At 27.7% G+C, this 27703-nt stretch overlaps 1 protein-coding gene across 3 annotated transcripts in view; it reads right to left on the bottom strand.

Annotated features, from left to right (window-relative positions):
• Mmp2 (Matrix metalloproteinase 2) overlaps window positions 1-27703 on the bottom strand; it is a 152795-nt gene that overhangs the window by 31584 nt on the left and 93508 nt on the right. Inside the window, exons 1-2 of one of the 3 annotated variants that reach the window (XM_089174003.1) lie at window positions 24051-24160; window positions 20751-20785 (exon numbers count right to left, since the gene is read on the bottom strand). The exons of the other annotated variants lie outside the window; for them this stretch is intronic. Coding sequence (XP_089030129.1) covers window positions 20751-20785; window positions 24051-24158 — 143 coding nt within the window. The 5' untranslated portion in view covers window positions 24159-24160. Of the gene's footprint in view, window positions 1-20750; window positions 20786-24050; window positions 24161-27703 lie in introns of those variants that run through there. 3 annotated transcript variants of the gene reach the window in all.

Genomic DNA, 27703 nt, shown 5'->3' with positions numbered 1-27703 from the left:
GAAAAATGATTTTTGGATTGTCGTAGTGTTAAATCGTTCCTCGATATATCGGTTCTTCCGTCAATAATCTCGTTATTTTAAGTGTACCTCTCTCATACCAGTGTCAGAGAGAGAGAGAGAACCCAACCATTGACACGCTTTTCAATTTCCTCTCGAATGTCGGCTTTCGTTGCTGTCATGATCAAGAGGATGAGAGAAAGAGAAAGAGAAAAAGAGAGAGAAATAGAAAGTAAAGAAGAACCACTGAAAGATTTCTTTGGAGTATCATCTATCTTCTTTTTTTTATTCTTAAATCCTTTTATCGTAGCATACCTTTGTGGTTTGATATTACAAAGCTCAGGTATTTTGTTATTTCGTTGAAAAAGAATTTTTTATAAATAAAAATATGGTACCCATGTAATAGATCTGTATGTGTTTGTGAACATTCGATTAACTTCCTTTTTTTATTTCAAATAAAATCGATAAAACTACATTTTTAGGTAGTACAAATATATAATACATCAAACCTAAGTATCATCCTCTTATATTATCAAAATACTAGATTAAAATCGGTACTAATACAAAGATACGTGTGTATCTACCAATATTCTATTATTTTTCTTTTTTTAAATTGAAATAATAATGCAATTTTTATTGATTTTAAGTAGTACAAATATAAAATATATCAAACATAAGTATTATCTTCTTATATTATCAAAATACTAGATTATAAATCGCCACCAATACGAAGATATATGTGTGGCTACCAATATTCGATTAATTTTCTTTCCTAATTAAAATAAAAATAAAAATTGCATTATTAAGTAGTATAAATATATAATATATTAAACCTAAGTATCATCTTATATTATCAAAATACTAGATTATAATTAACACCTCTACAAAGATCTATGTGTGTCTACCAATATTCAATTAATTTTCTTTATTAATTAAAATAAAATCCATAAAAATTGCATTAATAAGTAGTACAAATAAATAATATATCAAACCTAACTATTATCTTCTTATATTATCAAAATACTAGACACCCATGCGAAGATCTGTGCATGTCTACCAACATTCGACTAATTTTCTTTCTTAATTGAGATAAAATTAATAAAAATTGGATTAGTAAGTAGTATAAACATATAATAAATCAAATCAAACCAAACTATCATTTTCTTATATTATCCAAATACTAGACCAAGTATTTAAACTTTGACGAGTATTCATCAAATTTTATTTTTCATCAACTAAACTACACACAGACCTACACAGACACACAGATATATTTTATGATCGATCTTATGGTTGGATCATATCAGTATGGATGGTGTGTGGCAGACGATAGAAGGAGAATAGTCTGAACACGATTGCAATCACTGTCAAAGGCATTCGCGATTGTTCCAAGTACCTGCCCTGTTATCTTCTCTCTCTCTCTCTCTCTCTCTCACTCACTCACTATGATTTTCCGGATCATCTCAATCTCTCAGCTGATCGAGGATCAGTCCTGTCTTCTCCAAGTACGTTCCTCGTACTCTTCGAAGCTTCTATTCTATCATCCACCCACTCACCCCCCATTCACTCACCCCCATCCCTCTCTCTCTCTCTGTTATGTGTGAAATGGTGTCAATATTAGAGCTGTCTCGTTGGTGAAATGAATGCCACTCGTGTGAGGATGCATACGATCCAGGGATTTTAGCTTTACCCTCTCTGTAACCCACCTGTCTCACGCACAAAATCCTTCCAATGCAGTTGCTGCACTGTGGTGCAACTAGGATGCACCCATCACCGGTAACAAATACCCTTCGTTTTAAACGTGTGTGTTTTTTTTTTCGATTTCTTTCTTTCTTTTATAAATCTAATTTTTTCATTTTTATTTATGTGTATTTTAGTCTGGCTTTGTGTTCAAGTGTATTGTGTTTGGTGAGACGTTTCTATAAATCAAATTTTTTTATTTTCATATTTAATTTTAATCCGAGTTTTCTTTATTCTATTACTTAATTTAATTTTATAAATTTATATATATATATATATAAATTTAATTATTTTAATATTTAAATTTAAAATATATAATATATAAAAATTTTGAGATAATTCTTAGTAATTATTTGTATATTTTAATTTAAAAAAAAAATTTATATTAATTTCAACATTTTATTAATTAAACTGTGTTTAGAAAATTTCAATCAATTCAATTACACCAACACACACCTCTACAATTTTTTTTATTAAATTCGATATTCAATTAATCAACACTTGTGAAAATTGTAATTTTGCAAACGATAAGAACATTCATTATTATCTTATCCAAATAAAATCTACCTATACATTTAACGTATTCGTGATAATTATGTTAATTAAGTCTGATAATTATTATTATTATCATTATTCGTCTCGTTATTATACGTTCATAATCATGAACATTAATCAGGATTATGTTCAAAACTGATTGATAGAAAATGCGAAGATGCTTTTAATGGATAATTAGCCGTTGATTGAGTCGTGTACCTGTTGACCTAGATATCTCATAATTACTTCTGTTTAATAACAACTTCTCTCTCTCTCTCACTCTCTCTCTCTCTATTTATCTATCTCTCTCTCATTTACCATTGTCTAATACCAAATGAGCTTGTAGTATTATACCACAAAGCTTTATCAATTATGATATCATTATTTTTATGTATTATTCTTACAAATAAATCAAACAAATGGATAACAAATTGATACCATGTTGAATTACATGAATTTTTTAATGTGTCTGATCGTATAAATTTGTTTATATTATTTAAAAAAATGTTTGACACACTGTAACACTTTAAATTATTAATATTTTATATTATATTCTTACAAATAAGTCAAACAAATGGATAACAAATTTGATACGATGTTGAATTACATGAATTTTTTAATGTGTCTGATCATATAGATTTGTTTGTACTACTCAAAAAAATATTTGATATCCTTTATATTATATTATTACAAATAAATCAAAGAAATGGATACGAAATTTGATACGATGTTACATTACTTCAATTAAATTCATTTTTTAATATGTTTGATCGTATAAAGAGTGGTTTATACTACTTAAAAAACGGTTTGACACCCTGTAACACCTGATATTATTAATATTTTATATTGTATTCTTGCAAATAAATCAAACAAACTGATATGATGTTAAAATTACTTGAATTACATTAATTGTTTGAATGGATTGATATCGCTGATCGTATAAAGATTGGTTTATACTACTTAAAAAGAATGTTTCACTCTGTAGCACCTTAAATTATTAACATTTTATATTATATTCGAATATTAGTAAATTAGTATAACATCATAGTACACATACACACTCAAATAATAATAAAAAAAAATGTTTCAATTGAATTTTTTAAACAAACAAACAAACGTGATCAAAAAGAATATATAAAAATAATCTTACGAATAAAAATTGCAAATATAAAAAGAAGAAAGAATAATAAGAATAAAAAAAAAAACCAAAAAAAAATTGAAAAGGTTAAAAGCTACGAGAGTAATTATATGCTTATTGTTGTGAACGTCAAAAGTTTAAATAAAAAAAAATTAAAAAAAAATAGAAATGTCCTAATAACGTGTCAAAAGGATTAACATTCCGCAAAGCATCCTAATCTCTTTTACGCGAATCTCATTTTCCAACAAGAGAAGCCGAGCTTTTCACCCTCTTTTTCACTACCACCACTACTACCATTACTACCCTTCAACCCTTCTTCAGAATCTCGTCGTGAAACGAGAAGAACGTAGTTGCAACTGTCGACTGGCGAATTTTCTTATCGTTTTTACATTCCTTCTCTCCACCTCTGACTCTTTCACCACCCTCGATTTATCCCACGGCTAAAACCGCCCCTCAAAACCACGAACGAATCTACCCTGTTTTTTTCTTCAACAACCATTTCTGTAGAAAATTCTTTACGTTATACTTTTTCAAGTTTCAAGTTTCAAATTTTCAAGTATTTGAACGTGAAATGACATTTTTATGGGGAGAATTATTATAGCAAATGTTTGAAATGAGTTTATTATTAAATTTTATCATATTGAATTGAATTGACATATATATATATACATAAAAAATAGAAGAAAAAGAGTAAGGTTATGTCGTATGTCAATTGAAATAAATTGAATTGAAATACGACGCCATCTGATTGAAAACTTATACAGTATCTAAAAAAGTAGATAACTATTTAATAAATAATAACAACACACAAAATAATACCACAATAAGAATGGAATACATAAAATAATAATACACGGAAAACTATAAAAAGTAAGGTTAGGTTATGTCATAGATAAATCTAACAAAAATCTGAAATAATTGAATTGTAATACAGTGCCATCTATTGAAAACTTACAGTATCTAAAGACCTACATAACCTTTAAATAAAACATCTTTAATTTAAAAATTAAAAGAAAAATAAATAGTTTGTAGAAATGTATCTTTCATAAGATTAGAAATCAAACTAGGGGTAGTTAGTATTAAACGAACAACACATACAATTTCAGTATAACAGCTCAGTGTTTTGACCCGATTGTTTGAACGTAACGATGCACTTTATTGAATCGCTAACGCGCTTATCGCGTTACGTTCAAGAGAAAGAGAAGGGGTGGAATGGGGGGTTGAGGGTGTGGGGAAAAACATAAAAGAGAATCTAACGTATCGGATACGACCGAATTTCGTATAACTCGGGCTATTCCCAAAACGTGCTGAAACGTTTCAATTGCATTTGAGCATCGAACCATGTATATATATATATTTCTCAATGTAAAGTAAATATGTATAATATGTATGTATGTATGGATTTATGTATATATGACTGAATCATCTAAAACTAGAAAAACGTAAATATTTTAACATATTTTTCTCGATAGAAATCAATTTCGAATATGTTGGATTAGCTGTATTTTAAATATCGATAAAATGAACATATGTGGAGTTGGCAATGGTGCTGTGGGGGATGGTGAAGATCATTTCAAATAATCCTAACGTGAAATAAAATAAAATAGTAAGGGTTGAAGAAATCTAAAATGAAAATGGGAAGAAAAATAAAAGAACTTGCACTTACATGCGTGTGTAGTATACGTGGATGTGTACGTGTCAGAAGTTCAGGGAAACGATTTAGGGAATTTTCTACTTTATCGGATATATAACACACAACACGATTTCTATCACCATCTCTCTCACTCACTGTTGCTGAGATTAATTTGAAGAAGGGTTGGAAACGTCGACAGCAGGAATACTCGCATTTCGGTTGGCTTACGAACCGTAGAGAAAAGTCCCTGACCCCTTCTGTCCGTGACTCTTCTTCTCGATATTATCGCTAACCGGAAAAGGAGGAACAAACTTTTCCACCCTTCGAAATTCTCTAAGTTAGATAGGAAGGATAAATAGACAGCTGTACAATATCTAAATAAAACAATCGAATAAACGAAATTAAATGAAAAATAAATAATTGTTAGATCAAATATTTTCTTCCTAAATTGTATTAATGATTAAATAATAATAATAATGATGACAAAATATTGTATATAATAAAAGATATGTGATTATTCGATTGTTTCATGTTTGAAATTTTGTTTCTTTTTGAAAAAATTATTATTATCTTAATTCAGTATCACAATATGTTTGTCCGCTAATAATTTTGAAATAACTGAACCGATTTTAATAAAGTTTTGTTTATTTTGTTTGATTTTTTCAATTTAGAATATAGAATAATTTTTATTACGATTATTTTTATTGTTTATAACTAATTTAAGGATTTATTATTTAGGTTATGTAGGTGTTTAGGTACTGTAAGTTTTCAGTACATGGTATTGCATTACAATTCAATTATTTTGCTATATTCACGTCATACGTTTAACTAACCTTACTTCTTTAATTTTTCCGGTATTATTATTTTATGTATTCTATTATAATTGTAGTCTTATTTTCTGTGTTATTATAATTTATTAAATAGTTTAAAATTATATTAAAAATCAACATTTATTATTTAAAGGTTATCTAGGTTTTTAGATACTGTATAAGTTTTTAATAAATGGCGTCGTATTTCAATTTATTTCAATCTACATCGTTTGTTTATCGTACAAAAAATAAAACTTTGATTTCAATTTTATTTTATTTTCTAAATTAACGTTTTACTATTTTAAGGTTATGGAGGTCTTTAGGTACTGTTTTACTACTGCTTTACATACTTTGGGTAAGTTTTTAATAGATGGCACTGTACTACAATTCAATTTATTTCAATTTACATACGAAATAACCTTACTTTTTCTATTATTTTATGTATTTCATTGTAATTGTAGTTATTATAATTTACTAAATAGTTAAGAATAATCTTAAATCAACATTTTATAACAAAATTACAATAACACGTGACCAAAGCATCCTAGTAAATTAATAAAATTGAGATAACATGGACTGGTGTTGTATTTGTTTTTACTCTCCGTGTATATTTTTTCGTAAAATAAGAAAAATAAAATTAAAATGTGTTGGAATTTGATAATGTTTGAATCTGTTCAAGATGTCGAAACGTCGATTCTGTTGAAACGTACGTACGACAAGCGTTAGAGTTAAGCAACAAAAACACACACGCACATACACACATACACACACATATATAATACTCCTGCAGATTGTGTTTCAAGTTTCACTTGGCAATCGGTACTTTCCTTTTGTTGATTCCGATGTTGTCAAATGTCAGAAACGAAAGGAATAATCAATTTCTGTACGAGTGTATGTGTGTGTATACGTGTGTTTGACACTTTATCGTGTCATTCAGAAATTTGAATATCTAACTTTCGTTTAAGTTTAGAAACGAATTTATTCATGTATTCCTGTTGTTCGATATTATGCAAATTATAAAATTATTCCAAGTTTTGTTTTTTAAATCATCTCAAACCAATGGGGGGGGGGTGACACGTTATAATAAAAAATAAAAATAAACGTGTGCTGTTGATCATTTAATTAATGCAATAAATTTACAAATAAAATTATTTTATTATACGATGTATTACAATATTATTTTATTTATTAGGGTGAACCAAAAGTTTTTAGGGCTTTTTAAATGAATATTTTCAAAGTAAATATTTATATAAATTAATATTATACTTAATATTATACTTAATATTATAAAATGTAATATTATTTTATTAATTAGGGTAAACCAAAAGTTCGGACTTTAATATTTTTAAAATAAATTCTACACAAAAACAAAAATTAATTATGCAATTTATAATAAAATAAATGCAAAAAGTTTTGTTTCACCATAATAATGATAAATAATTCAATAATTATATTTCATATATTAATAATAATATTTTATATTTAATAATTACATTTTGATAAATCTTTTATTTAATAATTTAATTTCATAAAATTGAATAATTTTACAGTAAAACTTATAAGATTTAACCATTAGTTGAATAATTATCAAAAAAAGAATTAAATAAATGAAATTAATAAATTAATAAATGCGTGTATGTGTGCGTTAGAAAAAGTATTAGGTGTGGAATGAATTAACGTGATAAAAACATGATGAAAATGATCTTTTGATTTGAACGTTAAAATATCATTCACGGTTGTTCGATCAAAGTTATCGTGGTGGTAAGCGATCATCCATGGTTCGAAGGGCGTCAAACTTTCCTGATTATCCCTTATGAAAGGTTAAAGCGGCGTGTTTGATATTGCTATTGAAGTAAGAAGAGAAAACCATAGTCATAAAGAAAATTTGTGTCATAGAACAAATCTTAGAAAGCTTCTAAAAATTAATTCAAGTCATTAAGTGACACAAAAAAATAAAAAAAAATAAAATAAAGGGGTTGGTGGGATGAAGAGAAAGTAGTATTACTTATTTATTTAAGTAATGTACTGTATCTGCTACCTAGAGAAGGGGTTGGAAAATTTTGTATTTGGTTATGTGAAAGGGTTGAACATTTTTCTATCAAAATTCCGATTTTGATTATTATTTATATTATATTATAATAATTTATATTAAATTATAATATTATAATTTAATTAATTTAATTTATATTATATTACATACAATATTTATTAACTAATTTATATAATATAAATATTACATTATAATTTAATTACACAATTTACAATGATAAGGGTTTGATTAATTATTTTGTTTTATTAGTTAACAATTAAAATAATATCAAATATATCTTTTAATAAATTTCTAGAAAAGAATCGAATGAATTTTATTTTAAATGTAAAAAAGGGAAGTTGAATGATTTTAATATAAACGTTATCTTTCCCTTCACCCTTTTTTTAAATATTTTTTTTTATCTTTTTTTTTCTTCTCAAATTACACTCGCTTACTTTCCATTCTTCTTCTTCTTCTATCTTCCATTTCACTTATCTCACAGGATAACCCAAGAAAAGGGTCTCATTGGAGTAAAATAAGATCAGTAAAAAAAAAAAAAAACGAATCGATAAAATGAATCGAAATCGACAAGATCAATTGTCTTTCCAGTCAAGAAGAATTATTGCTTTCGAAGAAAATCGATAAACTATGTTAGAAAATACATAGTCCCATAGCAACTTAAATGAAAAAGTTTTTGGGTTCTAAAATGGTTTAGGTTACCCTTTACGATCGTTAAAATCACGTCGTTCGTTGTATAAGGGCTTAATTTTTGTCTACGTGTAAGAGAGAGAAGGATGTACGATAAGGGTTTACGGTATTTCCTCTGTGTATAGTTCTATCTGCTGACGAAACTACGATAGAGGTAATCGAAATTTACATAATCCTCTTTTGGTTGGAAGCTTTGTGGTACTAAAATGAAAAAAAAAAAAAAAAAAAAAAAAGAAGGAATTCTAATCTGTGGCAAAAAGGAAAATTGTAAAATTGTTCCAAAACATTCAATGTATTTGTGTTGCAAATTGTCTATGCAATACATTCTGTGACTTGCATTTAATATTTTTAATATACTATAGATATACAAATGAATGTGCATTTTTATAAAAGTATTTTATTTTTTTCTGTATGTATGTAATTGTAACACAATGATCGAATGTATATAATTATATTCTTTAAATATGTAATAATTATATTCGTATAATAGTATATTTTATTTTTATATATTATATATATTATAATACACACATAAAGTAGTGTATTAAAATGTTAGTGACCAATAATAGTAATTCATAATAATTGTAGTGTATTAAAGTATTAGTTAACAGTAATACCAATTCATAATAAATAGTAGTAGTGTATTAATAATATTTTAAATAGTTCTTTTATTTTTAAATTTAAATAATAATTATTAAATAATATATTAATACATATATATATATATATAAATAATTGTAATACAATGATATAGTATCAGATTTTATTTTAAATAAATAATTCTATTTGTTAAATATGATCGAGTGTTATGAATACGAATTTATGAATAACACTTGTGTTTATTAAAAATAATTTCACGATTGGTCGATATATATAATTCCAAAAATATTTGTCAAATGCAATATTGAAGTATCATCGAATGATTACGATTGAAAAATAAATTTCATCCCCTTTCCAAAAAAAAAAAAAAAAGAAAAGAAAATAAAAGAAAAGGAATCAAAGTATGGAACTCGTCAAAAAACAATTGTAGAATAAAAGTGAAGTACCATCTATCATCTACTATTATTACTACTACTACTACTACTTCAATCACTGGAAAATGTCATGTCACAAACATACATATATATATCTTTTTTTAAATAATTTTTTTTAACAAAAAAAAAATATAGATCTCGATTAAAACGAACACGTCACTTGTACAAGTATACATGAAGTAATTTTTAACAGTAATAATAATTCATAATAGTAGTAGTAGTATTAATAATAATAATTAATTAATAATAAATAATATATTAATAAATAATGATAGTAATAGTAATTCATAATAGTAATAGTATTAATAATAATTAATAAATAATTCATAATATATTAATAAATAATAATAGTAATAGTAATTCATAATAATAGTAATGTATTTAATTATTCATTAAAAGTAATAATAATTCATAATAGTAATACTAGTATTAATAATAATTAATAATATATTAATAAATAATACTAGTAATAGTAATTCATAATAGTAATAGTATTAATAATAATTAATAAATTATTCATAATATATTAATAAATAATAATAGTAATAGTAATTCATAATAATAGTAGTAGTGTATTTAATTATTAATTAAATAGTAATAATAATTCATAATAGTAGTAATATTAAATAATACTTTTATCTCTCATGTAAAATGATATAAAAAAACATTTGAACGATTAAATCGATATCCTAACTACCCTCACTCATCCCCCCCCCACCATTAGTATATTTTACATTTTTATTATTATACTTTCAATCAAATAAAGAAGAAAAAAACACTGTGACGAAAGGTATATTTAATCAAGTTAACTAATAAAAAGAGATAGAAAATATATAAAGAGGAAGGGGGATGAAAATAAAAAAAAGAAAGAAAGAAAGAAAATTACTCGCTGAACAAGCGTGCCACCAATAGCCACCCCCCACCCCTCATTTCCACCCTTTTGTACTCTTTCCTAGTCGATTCTAAACGCGGCCATGCACTCGTCCAATTAGTTTAATTAACCCTCGGCTCGGTAGGCGTGACGAGAAAACCTTGTGAATAAAAAAAAGAGAATAGGAGAGAGAGAGAGAGAGAGAGAGAGAGAGAGAGAGAGAGAGAAAAATGTAAAATCGGATTAACTCGCGTTGAAAGGGCTATTAACAGCGGATATTAAAAGTTAAAGGGAGGAGGGGCTGGCTTGGGGTTGGTGAGGAACGGGGGTTGGGGTTTAACTTTAATTGCCGTTACGTGCAACCTGATAGCACTCTCTTTTCACCATTGGTTTGAGAAATAGAAATTAATATTATATAGAAGAATATTTGTATAATATGTGTGTATGTGCATAGGGGTGTGTGTGTATGTATGTGTGTTGAAAATAGAAAAAAAAAATTGAAACAAGGAATACAAGGTACAGTTAATAATTATTGCAAAATTAAAATACGTGTATGGTTTATTTTATGTATTTAAAAAATTGTGAACTCTTTTTATTATTTATTTAATTTTAAAATTTATAGTAAAAATTGGTCACGTGTAAAAAAAAAAAGAGTTGAACAAAATTTGTCTTCTAAAATTTGACTATGATTGTTCAATAAAATAAATTTGTTTATATATAAAAAGGGTTATACTTGCAATAGTGGTACTGATAGTGGGGGTGGTTGTAGTCTAGTGACGAGAATTGAAGGGTTTACGAATAAAAAGTGTTTTAGGTATTGGAATTGGGATAAAGGGTTGGGGGTGAAAGTGGCCTGTTCGTGCTTGCACAAGAACTCGTATGCTTTTACACGCGTTTACACAAGGGTACGAGGATTCTAAACCCACCCCCACAACCCCCTCGGAGAATCGAGTGGTCTTTTTCTTTTCTTTTTTATCACACTTTTCTCTCGGGTGTGTACCAAAGCTTCTGTGGGTGCGGTATTTCCTTTCTTTTCATATTTTTTTTTTTTTTACCTTCTGTTCCTAGTATATTCTTCCCTTTCTTGTACCAACCCCCTTCCTCCTCATCCCAACTTCTAGTCTTTTAATCCTTTCACGAGTAAGAACTCGTACTCCATAGGGGGATTCTTCTTTACACCCTTTATCCCTAAATCTCTCTCTCTCTCTCTTTGGTTAAGTGTGATCAACGTTTATCGGATCGTAAACTATAGTATTGATAAAATACTTTGTACCCTTTTTTTTTCAATGATTTTATCTAACAATTTATAATAATAATTTTTTTAGTTAGTAAATTGTATATTAAACAGAAGAATTTATTTATTATATTAACATTTGATAATAATATTAAAATATTGTTTTGAATAAAAGTAAGGTTAGAATTACTGTGCACACTTAACATATTTTTTCGTTCAAGTTTGAATTAACTTTTTTCAATTAAATAAATTATAATAATAATTTAATTAGTTAGAAAATTGTATATTACTCAAACAAATTTATTTATTATACATTTATGATAATTCTATTGAAATATTGTTTTGAATAAAAGTAAGGTTAGAATTACTGTGCACACTTAACATATTTTTTCGTTCAAGTTTGAGTTAACTTTTTTCCATTAAATAATTTATAATAATAATTTGTGTCATTAAAAAATTGTATATTAATTTAAATTTGTTTATTATACATTTGATAATTGTATTGAAATATTGTTTTGAATAAAAGTAAGGTTAGAATCACTGTGCACACTTAACATATTTTTTCGTTCAAGTTTGAGTTAACTTTTTTTAATTAAATAATTTATAATAATAATTTGTGTCATTAAAAAATTGTATATTAATTTAAATTTGTTTATTATATATTTGATAATTAATATAAAATAATTGTTTGATAAAAATAAGGTCAAAATCGCTGTGCACACTTAACATATTTTTTCGTTCAAGTTTGAGTTAAATTTTTTCCATTAAATAATTTATAATAATAATTTGTGTCATTAAAAAATTGTATATTAATTTAAATTTGTTTATTATACATTTGATAATTAATATAAAATAATTGTTTGATAAAAGTAAGGTTAGAATCACTGTGCACACTTAACATATTTTTTCGTTCAAGTTTGAGTAAACTTTTATCAACGATTATATTAAATAATTTATAGTAATAATATATCTATAATTATATTGAAATATTATTTTGATAGAATTAAATTCAAAATGATGTGCACATCGATTTATTTTATTCGAAGAAAAAAGATACTTTTTGTATTTGACACGTTTAATATATTTTGGAAATAGGAAAAATGTTAGGGGCCACAATGGGAACGAAGAAAATTCAACAAACGTAGTTTGTAGGGAAAGACAAAGGTAAAATAAAAAAATAAAAAAGGGTTAGGAAAAAAAAATGGTAACATATTGTGAAACAACTTTATACTTGGGTAAACCTTTTTTCCTACGTTTGAAGTGTTTTAAATATGAAATATATCTCAGTACGGTTTTGCATGGTGTACAAATACATGTGTGTGCAAACACACACACACACACACACACACACACATGTACATTGTTATATGAATAAATAAAAATCTAGCCCCGCGTATCATCCCCGCTCCAAGTCCTATAACATTGTTTTCTCAATTTTATTATAAATATTGAGCATACAAAGTTACATTTTAGAATTTTTTTCTTCTTACGTTAGTAATCAAAATGATTTTATATTAAATTTCAAAAAGACAAATTTATACTTAATCAAATAACAAACAGTATATTTTCATTTTTAATTGAACACACACAAAAATTCGTGAAGAGCAATTAAATATAATTAAAAAAATACACAATAGTGAAAGGGAAGGGGGATGATTCTAAAAGAATTCCTCTTTTTACATTATTATTAATAAAATAAAAATTTGTTTACTTTTCCAATTAAAAAAAAAAAAAAAAAAAAAGAAGAACAAACGAAAAAAATTTCTCCTTTTTTTTTTATTACTTTTTTAAATAATATTTTGACGACCATTCGATTCGAATTAATCCACTGTTGGGTTTGCAAGTCCATTTCAATTTCCTGTATACCAATACATATATAAATATTATTTGTATGCGTGAATGAATTCACACTGACGTCCAAATCGTAATAGTAAAATTTTATGAAACGAGAATACTGCAAAACTGGTTAGTAATAACCGAGAAAGAAGGATTCCGTTCCTGTGGGTGACGTAAAAGGATAGAAAGAGAGAAGAAAAGTGAAGCGTGGGTGGATGCTTGTGGCTCTGCTGAAGATTGGGAGGAACGGCGGTGAGGTGGGGTGGGTATAATAGAGGGATCGAAGGGTTGAGAGCAAAAAAAAATGAGAGAGAGAGAATACGAGTTCGATCGATCGTTTGGAATGAACTTATGAAATGAGTTTGAAAGCTTTTGAGTGACGTACATTTTTTTTCTTTTCTTTTTTTGTTTTTTTTTTCATGCGTCTATTGTTCACAAGTTGTTGTTGTTATTTTATTTGCTTGGTTTTTTCTTTATAATTAGTCAATGTTAATAAATGTTTGTTCATTTTTTTTTATTATAATTTTTATTGACAATCTGTAATACCGACTGAGTAATTTACACAAAATAGTAGTAGTAGTAGAAATGTTTAAATAAAAAAGAGATGTTTTTAGGATTTTATTTATATTATTAAATTATTCATCATAGTATTTATTATTTAGATTTGTTATTAAATTAAAATATTTTTAATATTTGATAATAATAATAATTAATAGAAACAAAAATGACATAAACAACGTATTTCACCATTCTCAATCCTTTTCAATATCCAAAACTAATCCTACTATTAAAAAACGTTCTCAAAAAGAATGAAAAGTCAATTAAAAACGATGAATTGACTATTACTCCTCTCCATTAAGGTCAACCATTTTATTCCTAAACTTAATTGACCAATTCGTAAATAAAAAAAAGCCATGCAAATGAAAATCAACGTAGAGACTAAAAGAATGGAAATAAAAATAGTAAAACCAGAAAAAAAAGATGAAAAAGCAGAAGTGGAAGAAGGAATAAGAGTTAAAAGCAACACTCAAAATGAATAATCTCGAGTTGTACGTGCTTACCCCACGCCAACACCAGAAGGCAGCACCATCAGCATTATGCGCTAACCCTCTTATCATTTGTTTCAAAAACCCGCAAAAGAATGAACGAGACACGATATAAAAGAAGAAAAAGTAGAAGAAGAAGAAGAAAAAGTAAAAAATAGAAAAGAAAGATAGTAAGAGAAAGATAAAAAGGAAGAAAGAAAGAAAAAAAAGAAGGAGAAGAAGAAGAAGAAAGCTTTGTCTGGCCATGAATACTTCTGAATCCTCCCTTACACTTCTCCCCCTAGATTCTACCCTAGGTTTTACCCCCATTAAGAAGAAGGTTCTACGTACTTCATGTCTTTGTTTAGGTGCCCTTGCCCTTGCTATGGCTTTACTACCACTTCCTTACCCCTCTCTTTTCCACCCCTATTTCACGAGTACTCTTCTCCTATTTCACTTTTTACAACACACATGAACACACCTTTACAAAGTACTAGTCCAAGTAAGCATGTGTGTGTTTGTTCTTCTATATATTCTTTTTTTTTTTTAACTCTACCAAGTCTCCCCCGTATATTTTTTTACAATATTTCTCTCTCTCACTTAACAAAAAAAAAATTGGAAGTGCAGCAGCACGTTTGCGTCTACGATGCAAGTCCCCACCCCTCCTCATACATATGGGGGTCTTAGAACGTGAGTTTGCCTTGCGTGAGTTTCGTTCAAGGGTACTACTACTCTACTACCCCTTCTTACCTGTATTCCTACCCCTATTATTATTATTATTATTGTTATTACTACTACTACGTTGGATGATCTTCTTGCGTGTGGATTGTGGTTGACGTTACATACTAGTAGTTTTTATATAGAAGGGTGTTATATTATACTGTCTAGAAGGGGGATGAAAAAATGCATATTCAAGAAAATACACAATTTTTTTTATTAGACAATTGTTTTGAATAATCTTACATGAAAGTTTCAATGAAAATTTGAGTATTGTTATTAATATAAATCAGAAAAATATTATAATAGGTATGAAGTTGAAATTATCATTTGAACAATTTAAATAAAATCTTCTTACTGATAGGGAATTTTTAATTTATAGGAAATATTAGTAGAGTTAGAAATATAGTTTAAATTTATTTAAAATAAAAAAAAAATTATGATCCTAATAAGGTACATTGAAAGTGCCCCATTTTAACAATGTACACCTCTTGAGAATATAAGTTAATTAAAATCCGATTAGAGTTAGGAGAACAATTGAAAGGATAATTATTAGAGCGTGAAGATTTCTTCTTATAAATTAGGAAAAAGAATAAAAAGATGAAGAAGAAGGAGAAGAAGAAGAATAATAATAAGAAAGTCTAAAAGCGAAATCTTTAGTTTTGTGAAACTTCAAAACAGAGAGTTCCAGGAAGGGAATAATTTGACCAGGATTAAAAGTATATGAAAAATTAATGAGAAACTAAGAAGAGGGAAATAAAGTCAAACGTTTCTCTTTAACTTTTTCTTTTTTAGGGATGAAGGAGGGGTGAGGTGGGGTTGAAAGTTCTATTACTTTCTTTCCTATCTCTATTTCTCTCTGATAAGCATATTTCAATCTCCACCACCACGTAAGCCCATAAACTCCATGACCTTAGGAGCTATACTGTAATTGCTCTTCGTGCTACTTGAATTACAATTTTAATTGAATGAACGTTGGCTACCAAGTGGTAATACTAATGAGCAAAAAGACCTTATGAATATCCTAACTTATTTTTCAAAAAAAAAAAAAAGAAAAGAAAGAAGAATAAAAATCGTTTAAAATATTTTAACACACCAATGATTTCTTCCTTTTTTATTTTTTTTATTTTCTATATCAATTTTATCCTATTCCTAATTTTTGCTTATTAAAAAAAACATTTATTATTTTAATTTAATTTTGTTTTTTATTTTTTTTTTTATTAATATTATTATTTCAAAAAAATATTGGAAAATGTATTTAACACGTTGAGCGCCATGTCAGCCATCGGTGACTGACACTAGACTTTCTGTTTAAGCCATGTCAATCACCTATGACTGACAGCGTATAACACGATACAGCACTACATATGAAATTACAGAAAATTTATTAAAAATTTACTTTATTTTGACTCATTACAGGATTAATGAATTTCATTAAAATGCGATAAACATAAAGTAACATAAATAAGTTTCTACTATAATGAGAAACAATGGCCCTATAATATCAGCGTTTCTTAAGTGGCACGCGTGGCCTGACGGTGATTTTCTTAAAAATGGGCGTGGCGCACAACGTGTTAAACACACACGAATAATTTTTTTTTTCTATATCAAAATCTACCCCTCTGTTTTTCTTTTGCTTATTAAAAAAAAATTAATTATTTAATTTGAATTTTATTTGAATTTTTTTTAAAGAAATATTTAAAATGGTAATAGGTTATTGAGGTGTAGCAAAAACCCACGTTGCGTGTATTTCTAATTAGGGTTTAATTTATACAATGCAAACGACGACAACTACAATGAGAGCCTTTGATAGTAGTAGTAGTATTAATAGTAGTGGTAGTAGTGGTGCAATGCTATACAGATAAAGGAACACGAGAGTGAGAGAGAGAGAGAGAGAGAGAGAGAGAGAGAGAGAGAGAGAAGGAATAAATGGATACAACATAGGACGAATGTAACGAGGCAAACGCTATGTTTGTTTTCACTGTGAGATAAATCGATATATACCCTACGATTTGTGTGAAGATAAACACCAAGTGTTCTCTCTCTCTCTCTCTCTCTTTTCGTTTTTTTCTTTTTCTTTTACTTGTCTGCTTGTTTGTACGTTCGTTCGTTCGTTCGTTTCGTAAGATTAGAATCTAAACAATTTATATTGAGAAAGAATTTCATTCGACGATTTGTTACATCTCTTCTCACATCATACTTACATTTTATATGTACACACACACACACACACACTCATTCATTCATTCCCTCTTTTATTTAACACAAATATTTATTGACGTTAACATACAATTTTGTTAGATGTTAGTTCAATTATTTTCGTACGAATTATTTCGTTCTAGTTAAACGTTCCAATTTATTACCAATGTGTAAATACTATTATAAATAATTTAACATCAATTTTTAATTTTGTTTGAAAAAATTTATATTTATTCTATTAGAAAAAATATAGAAACAAATTTATTTAATGAAAAACATCACAAATTTGTTCAAAATTTGATCCACCATCCTAAGAAACACACCATACTTTCATTTTCTTTTTTTCAATAAATGTTTTTCTTTATAAATAAATAAATTAAAATTAATTCATCCCACATGTGACAAACCATTTATTCTTTCGAATAGGACGTTCATTGTTAAAAAAGAACAAAAAAAAAATTGCTGATCATGAGAATTCATGAAACTATATTATAAAAACCATATTTTCATCCCCACCACTATCACCACCATCAGCGCCATCTACCTCATGCAAACGTATTGGAAAAGAAACGGCCTTTAACGCAGTCATTTGCTTTTTTTTTTGTTTCCAGTTATTCCGATAACAATTCGTTTTGTTCCTTTTCAGTTTGTGTTATATGCGATAAGAATGGTGAACAAGGGAGTGAAGTGGAGTGGAGGGGGGAAAAAAAGGAAAAAATAAAAATAAAAATAAAAAAGAAGAAAAGCAAAGAAGATCCATAAAGCAACGATACTGTGCGGAAAAGTAGAAGCATCGAGTCGATAAATTTCAACGATCGTTAAACTTCGCTTTCTCGTAAAAAGAAAAAAAAAGAAAAGACGGGAGTGGGGGTTGGTGGGGGGGACGATCGGACGAATCTGGCGAAAACAGAAATAAAAATGGGAATAGGGAGTGGGGATAGCAGAAAGAGGAGGGGATGGGGAATCGAAAAACGAGAATAAACATGCGATTCGTCTTTGGTAAGAGAGAATCAGAACACCACGCCACCATGTGTTTCTTTTTTTTACTATTTTTTTCTCTGCTTTTTTTTTTTAACAAACGTTGCGTTGCATGAATGCTTTTACGTATGAGTGTATGTATACCATAGGATTGCATGTACGTATGCACGAAACAGATTATTGGAAAAAACGATATTTGACGACGAAGGGATGCGCCATTTTTTTTCTACCCCCACCACTACTCCCCACCACTCATTTCAATTTTCCATCATATTTCTCGTTTCTAATAATTTGGAATTTTGATTTTTTTGGTTCATCTACTTTTATCTGCTAAAAATACAATTCTAATTTATTTGTTTTACTGATATCAGATGTATTATTGTTATTATTATTATTATTATTAATTATAAAATTGTAATTACCTTATTAAATATGTTTAAAAAAATCGTATAAAACACACAACTAATAATAACGTGTGTTATATAGAATTCAATTTTATATTTATATTTCTATAATCGGCCATTTTGATTGCTTTCAATTGACTATAATTTGTTTTAATTATAGGTTATGTATTTCATTGGAATACGTAGAAAAAAAATAAAAAAGAGGAAGAAGAAGAAATGTACAATTTTAATCTCGATGAATTTGAAAAAAAAAAGAAAAGAAAAAAACTTGAAAACAATCAATACCTCGATAATTACTTCTTATTGGTTGCAATTGGGAACTTCGAGTACACTTCAAAATGGCGGGCCATCGTTGTAACCAGTAAATATAATCGCAATTCACAGTGCTATCTATCGGATACTATCGGATTTTATTTCAAATTTTAACCTCCATTCGTGAAATCTACACTTTCCTGTGGTTAAAGATAAAAAAAGGAAGAGAAAAAAATGTAAAAAAAGGAAAGAGAAAAAGAGAAAGATAAAGAAAAAGAAAAAAAGGTTATATATCGTTCGTTTCTTAACGATTTTTACCCGTCCCTTTTTATACAGCGCATAAAATATCGAATGTTACTCTTTCTTTTTACCTTCAAGCCCACACAACCACCACCTCAACCTAACCCCCATCCCTATCTTATTTCTAACGGAAAAATGGAAACTACTATAATAAAGAATAGCAATGTGTAGGTCATGGTCTTCAATATGGCGCACGAGTTCGCAAAATTTATGGCAACCACACAGCATCATTCTTTTTTTTTTCTATTCTTATACATGTGTGTGTGTGTGTGTGTGTGTTTTATCTTTTTCTTCACTTTATGATTTATTATAATAATGATTTCAATTTTTATAAATTATTAACAAATTGACTATAATTTATAAAAAAAGTGTTATCATGAAAAAACTACGATGCATTGAATGTTACATTTCAACATGAAGAAACACAAGTCAACATAAATATAAAAATATAAAAAATGGAGGAAAGAAAAATTACTAGAAAATTACTAGAAATATTTTTCTCAGTGATTTATTTTGGTTATAGAGAAAAATGTAGTCTTCAAACACACACACATACAATTTTGTTTCTTTCCTTTTGAACAACATTCTTCTCTTCTTTCATAAAGTTAACGATGCCTTACATTTTATGACTTATAAAAAAAAAAGAAAAAAAGAAGAAAAAAGAAAAGAATCTAATCTAGAAAGTTATTTGAAAAGTGAAAGAAAAGGAATCTTCAAACGACAAATGTGTACTACATACACACATATATATTTAGTAATATATAGGTTGCCCATACATAGCTACGAGTTATTACCTTTATCCCACTCTTATCATTTCTCCAACAAATCCCCTTTGCAACCCTTCCAACCCATCTAACCCAAGGTTTCATACATTTACTCGTAATTTATCGGATTACGAGCATGCAATATTTCCTTACCCCCTTTGGGATGATATAATGAACATAATGAATTTCGTTGTAATGAAAAAGAATCAAGTAAATGATGCTTCTAGGTTTTTTTCCCCCTAGAATAGAATGATCTTTCTAGTAATTTTATCTAAAACAATTTATTATTGTATGATGCTTCGATAATTCAAACTATTTTCTTTTTTTAACACGTTGAACGCCACGTGAATTTTTAGGAAAATTGTCGTCAGGCCACAGGTGTTATTTTGTATTGAAAAAGATAGTTGAGTGTCAGTCACCTGTGACTGACGCGGCCTAAACGGAAAGTTTAGTGTCAGTCACCGATGGCTGACGTGGCGCACCAACGTGTTAATAGTGTGAAAAAATAAATATTCATAATTTATGATAAATAATTCATTAAAACTTACTAATAGTGCTTAAGGATGTTGCTCAATATACTAACCTGGAAACAAAGGAAAGATAAATATTAATATATGAATAAATAAATAATAAAATATTGATTTCATTATAAATTTTATAAAACTAAATTTGTTTGAATAATTTATATCAAATTTTCATAATAAGACATTCATTTATAAAATCACGTATTTAAACCATAAGAAATACCATTACAATATATTCCTTTTTTTTATTAAACATTTAGTTAAATATAAAAAATAAAAATCCCATTATCCCATCATCCTATTTTTTATTCACCCCATCAATTTAAAGTATCCAACATTGAAACGTGATAACGTTGTTTGATAAAATATTAATCTGATTACATACACACACATAAATATACACATACTTTAATCTTTACCAATGCATATAATAAAAACAAATTCACACATACAAATATAATCACCACTACCACTACCACTACCAAGATGGTATCATCAGTTTATACGTTAATTAAAAATTTGCCAACCGATAAAGGGGTGGATGGTTAATTAAAACTCTAACAACATTTTCCAAAAAAAGAATTAAAAAATAAAATTAAACAATAGACAGGAAGGTAAAAACAAATCAAAAACAACCCTTCAATATCCTCTCCCAATAATTGTATTTTGTAAAAAAAATATTTAACGTGAAGGAATTAACACTATGATTAACCTACCCTAACTTAACCTAACTATGATTTAAAACGGGGTAAGAAAAAAAATAATATAATATTATATTTATATATACATAATATAATATAAATATAAATATAAATATAATCTAAATATAATATAATATAATATAAATAAATATAATATAAATAAATATAAATATAATCTAAATATAATATAATATAATATAAATAAATATAATATAAATAAATATAAATATAATATTAAATAAATATTCAAATACTATAAATATAATATCCAAATAATACAAATATAATATTCAAATAATATTCAAATAATATAAAATATTTAAATATTATTTTTGAATATTGTATGAATATTAGTTTTAAATATTGTATGAATATTATTTTTGAATATTGTATGAATATTATTTTTAAATATTGTATGAATATTATTTTTGAATATTGTATGAATATTATTTTTAAATATTGTATGAATATTATTTTTGAATATTGTATGAATATTATTTTTAAATATTTATATATTATTCAAAAATAATATTCAAATATATAATAATATTAATCTCAATCTTAACAATTTTTGAAAAAATTTGTCGAAAACTTTTACAACACTTACAACCCCTTTCCACATAAACACAAATATTTCTTTAATAAAAAAATTCAATGAACACTCTTTATCAGTCCTATTCAATATTAATAAAAAAACATACAACAAAACACAAATAGAACATAATTAATTACCAATTGATACTGATTACAATATACTTATTATACTTAAAAATAATCGAAATATAGGGGGTAGTTTATAGTTTAATGTTCAATTCCCAAACATAATAACCATAACATACTAATTTCCTCTAAGAGTTTGATAACACCTCGTTAATTATATCTTTACTCCTTCCTATAAGTAATCACACGGAAAGAGACAAAACATCTAAGTATGTATATATGTGTGTGTATATATATATATATGTGAGAATGAACACTATATACGCATTCACGCAGAAATGACAACGTGGACGTTGGCAAAGCGGTTGCTAATTAAATGGTACGATAAGCTGGCCGGATTTCTGGTGGCGTAAATTGGAAGCACAGGGGTAAGAGAGGGGCTGAGGGAGAAGGAGGGGGGAATACTACCACCTTGGTTGGTACGAGTAGGTATGAAGATAAGGGTCAGAGGTAAAGTGTAAAGAGTAGAGAAATGGGTTAGAGAAATTCTACAGTTCACGTTTAGCACGAAAAGACATGTTCAGTAATGTTTTAAGGGTTTGTGCAACGAAATTGTTCTTGCTATATGTTATTTTACACACATACATAGATACACATACATATACATAATACATTTGCAATATTCTTACCAGCTGTTGCTGTTAATACTGATGTTTATAGGATCAACTTTAGAGAGACAATAAAATGGAAATTAGAATGTTATTTGTTACGATAACATCTGTTCTTATTAGTTAACAATTATTTTAGAACTATAGTAATTTAATTTTATTAAAGTTTATTATTTAAAAAGAAAAAAATAATAATATATATTATTATTATTAATAAAATAATAATAACAATATTACGTTCTTTTTTTTCATTTATTTCTATCAATTGAAATACAATACTAAAAATTCATCCTGACAAATAATTTAATATTTTAATAATGAAGAAAAAAATATATCAGTTATTCTTTCTCGTATAATCATCTGACTTCAAAGAAACAAATAAATAAAAAATCTTCTATAGTTTCAAAAGATTCTACAATATCTTTCCTATACTAAAAAGGTTGAATATATACAAAAAAAAAAAAAAAAAAAAAATCCATGACTCTGATAGAAAGAAATGAAAAGGGGTTATAAATAAAATAAAATAAAATCAAGTGAGAATGAAAGAATGAAAGAAAGAAAGAAAGAAAGAAAGAAAGAAAGAAAGAAACACGAAGTGGAGTTATCTCAAAGTAACGTCAACGCTTTATTGAGTGTATGTGTACAAAGAACCCCAAAAGAGTAGGAATAAGGGTGTATATAGAATGGTAAAAGGGAAAGGTAAAAAAACAAAATAGAAGATACAGGATATACAAGATAAAGATAGAGAAAAGGAGTGAAGATGAATATCCTCTAGAGAGTTTTGTGGTTTCATAGAAAAAGAAGAAGAAAAAAAAAACTTAAAAAAAAAATTAAAAAGAAGAAGAAGAAAAAGAAGAAGATGAAGAAGAAGAAGAAAGTGTACAGAAGATATTCCAACCCCTGCATCCCACATAAACACAAACACACACACATTAATACACGTACACAAGTTACAGAAGCATATCGAAGAAAAAAAAGGGTGGTGGAACACGATAGTGGCAAAAATAATCAGGTTAAAAGTTCGTCCCGGGTTGGAAAGAGAAAAAAAAAAGATAAAATAGAAAATACATCGAAAGGTGATGTGGTAGTAGTGGAGTTTGCATGAGTGTGTGAGTGAGAGGATAGAATGGAGAGAGGGGTTGGAAACCCAGGTAGATGGGTAGAGGTCTCTTTTGCAAAACGTGGGACGGTACGTGCACGTAAAAAATTCCAAGCAACGAAACTACTGTGTGTTTTTAGTACATTGCACACACACACACACACAATCATACAGGTACATACATGCAGATACATACAGTTGTGTATTTGTTCGTGTCATGTTGGTGGCAGTGTACTCTTGGCGATTTTATACGCGCGACTGACTGTACTCGCCTTTTGTGCTTCGATTCTTTATTTCCCTTCATCCGTAACGCATATAAACCCACCCCCTACCCCCTACTCCTCTTCGATACTATTTCATCGTATCTATCTATCTATCTATCGTTTTATCTACAGTTCCGATTTATTTCGAATCATTGCAGTGAAAATGATTCCCTTTCTTCATTACTATTCCTCCATTTTGTTTTCTTCTTTTTTTTTTTAATTTTATTTTATTTGATTTAATTTATTAAATCAAATTTCATCAACAAATGTTTGCTCAAATGATCTGAAAAATTATCGTAAAAATTTTGTTGAGATATTTCAGGATATTTTTTTTTAGAGGGTGCGCGAAAATCATTTGCTGATAAAATTGATTAATAATTAGTATATTTTACATTAGTATGAGACTAAATGATTGTAAAAAGTATTTGAAAGTTTGATAATGTTGGATGTAGTAAAAAAAAGAAAATAAAAAGGTGAGAAAAGGTTGGCAAGACGAACTGGTACATCTGTCCCTTTTCATTTTCTTTCTTTTTAAGTTTTGTACGTACTGAAAGAGACTAAACTTTAAAGGCAAAAAGTATATTATATATATGTATATGCGTGTGTGTGTGTGTGTATGTGAAACTTTTGCCAAGTGTCGCACACTTTATTAGGAACAACCGCACAAAGAGATTAATGTTGAAGAAGAGTATGCATATATATATATATATATATATATATATATATATATATTTTACATATCATCTCGAGAGTAAAATTTCTAAGGGATTAGAAACGTATGTGGGTCAAGTGATCAAGAGCTGCTCGCTCGATTAAAAACATGTTGTAATTTTCTTTTTTTTTTTTTATTTATTATTCAAAGTAATCACAAATAACCAAAAAAAGCTGTATATAATTTTTAAATTATAATATAATATAATATAATAATTTATTTATAAATAATATTATAATGAAATAGCTAACGATAGATACTCGCTAGGTTAGAATAAAAACAAAAATTAAACATGGCTGACAGATTTACATATGGCGGCAAAAAAAATGGCGAATGATTATCACACCTCGAATTTTGTTGATCATTTTAATGACTATAAATATTCGATAAAACACGATTGATATATATAAATACATTTATTTGATTTGATAAATTTAGTTTTAATTAAATTTAATTAAAATATGATTGTTAGATTTAATATGACGAACTAACATTTCAAACTTTTCAAAGTTTCTATAATTCATTCTACGAAATGAAACATAAGTATGATACAAAATTTGTTACTCAGTGTCTCTGAATTTAGTATAAAATGACATAACTTTCCTAAAAACATAGGATTACCAAGCTATCACACACTGGACAATTGTAGCAAATGTCTACTTCAAACTTTCAGTAATCAAAAACTAATCTAAAAATTGTACAATGCAACTATGACATAAATAACATAAACCTCAAAACTTAATTACAAAACGATTCAAAGTTTTAAATGATTCATAAAAAAAAAAAAAAGAAGACACTCTAATTTTATTCAGCAAAACTATTAACACATAATTTCCATTTTCCAAAATAAAACAACAACAAAACAATCAAAGTAATATGAAAATTCTGGTAATATTAAAATCATTTCCACTAATATTACCAACCCAACAACTGAGTAATCTAACAACCGAGCCAACCAAGTGTACGAGTGTAGAAAGTAACTAACCGTGTCCGAAGTGACCAATTCAGTGGTCGTTTATATTCCAGGCAGAGATACGTAAGTACGTATCCAACAAAGGATATTAGAAACGCGTTCCAAAGCTAAAGAAGTGAAACGTTGCCACGTCTGGACAGTATACTTGGCTCACCACTTGACTCCACTTGGCACACTCAAGTCCCCAACCTAACCCTAAACCCCACTTCTCTTTTATCCGCCTACTACCAACCCACCCACCAACCACTACCATCTTCTTCATCATCGTCTTTCAAATCCTACCTTCTTCCTTCTTACATATACCCCCTCCCTCCCTTCCTCCTACCCTCCTCTTATTTCGCTTCGTCGAGTCTAATTCTCTTGGCTAACCATAGCTTTTCGGCTCGTATTCAACTCCGAATGCTACTACACACAATCATGAGCTTTAGAAAGCTTTCTTAAAGTCTCCAGAGATAATTTTAAATTTATCTGACATGGCACGAATATTCTTTGCCAAAATTTAATATAAAAAACTATTATCCTTTCCAAATTTCTAACCTCTAAATGTATCCAATCAATTATTCGAAGTTTAAGATTTAATTACAGATGATGATATTATTATTATTATTATTATTATTATTATTATTATTATGTTTTATAAAGATAGAACACAAACATGCATCTTTAATGATACACGCAACATTTTGAAAGTTGACTTTTCGTAACTCACCACGAGTTAAGAGTTAATTAAACGAGAAATGTTAGAAGAGTAACTAACTCACTGTTCCCAACGTGGTTTGACTTCACCAAACGGGACTTTGTTTCGTTATATTCATGTCACGTTACTTAAGTTTAAAATACTCTTTTCGTAATAAGGACAACAGTATGAGCAACTTACACCCAACGGGAATATTTTTAAACATTAAATTGTTGCGAAATTAAAATTGTGTTTGATTTAAAATAAAGAAAATAAATTTGTGTTTTATTTTTAGATTGAAATTAAATGTCCGGACGTGTGTGTGTGTGTGCGCGTGTGTGTTGTGTGTGGCAGAGAGACAGACACAGGGGTTTTTGAGGTTAACATGCAAATGACGATTGTAGAAAAAGAAAAGCAAGAAAAAAGATGGTGGCTAATGAATTGTAGTTTGTGACAATGTACTTTCTCAGAGGGATATCACACACATACACACACACACATATATATACATATATAAATGTAGAAGAAGAGGGAATGGAAGAGTTAATTTTCGCATTCGAAGGAGTTTCACCGTAAACGTTGAACGCGTACGTAAAAGACATGGATGCAACTTGTCACAGATATTGTACGCAATTAGCGTACCACAGACCAACTTTGAAAACACCGGAATTATTCGCTTCGACGAAGCCGCGAATCAAAATTACCCTACGGAATAATACCTGCTTGTATACTAGTGTCTAACATATACATATGTGTAGGCATATGGTATGTTATTTATCGTATGTGTGTAATTAGGATAAAAAATTTGTCGTAAATGCTAATTGTTAAGATAATTATAAACAACTACGTTAAATTTATAAAAAGATAGTAACAAATAAAATGATTACATTTGTCAGTGAATAGAAATTAAATTGAAATGTCATTAATCTCATTTTAATTCTAAGGGAGTAAATGGACAAAAGGATTTTAGAAAAAAACTAACCTCAAAATCGTCATTAATCCTTGCAACGATTTAACTTTCAAACATTTTAATTCTAACTTACAAAATCATATATACTTATTGTTGCATCATGATTTCTAAATGTACAGGGAGTAGATGGACAATAGGCATTAAGAAAAAAACTAACCTCAAAATCGACATTAATTCTGTCAACGATTTAACTTTAAACTTTGATCAACTAACAAATAAATTCTCATAAAGAAAATTAAAACGTTCTGATATTAT

The sequence above is a fragment of the Polistes dominula genome, unplaced genomic scaffold (genome assembly GCF_049000335.1).
Source record: "Polistes dominula isolate Pdom_NZ unplaced genomic scaffold, Pdom_raw_medaka contig_75, whole genome shotgun sequence".
Classification (NCBI taxonomy): Eukaryota; Metazoa; Arthropoda; class Insecta; order Hymenoptera; family Vespidae; genus Polistes; species Polistes dominula.
Note: the sequence above shows the minus strand (reverse complement) of the source record. Positions and strands in the feature narration are given on the sequence as shown.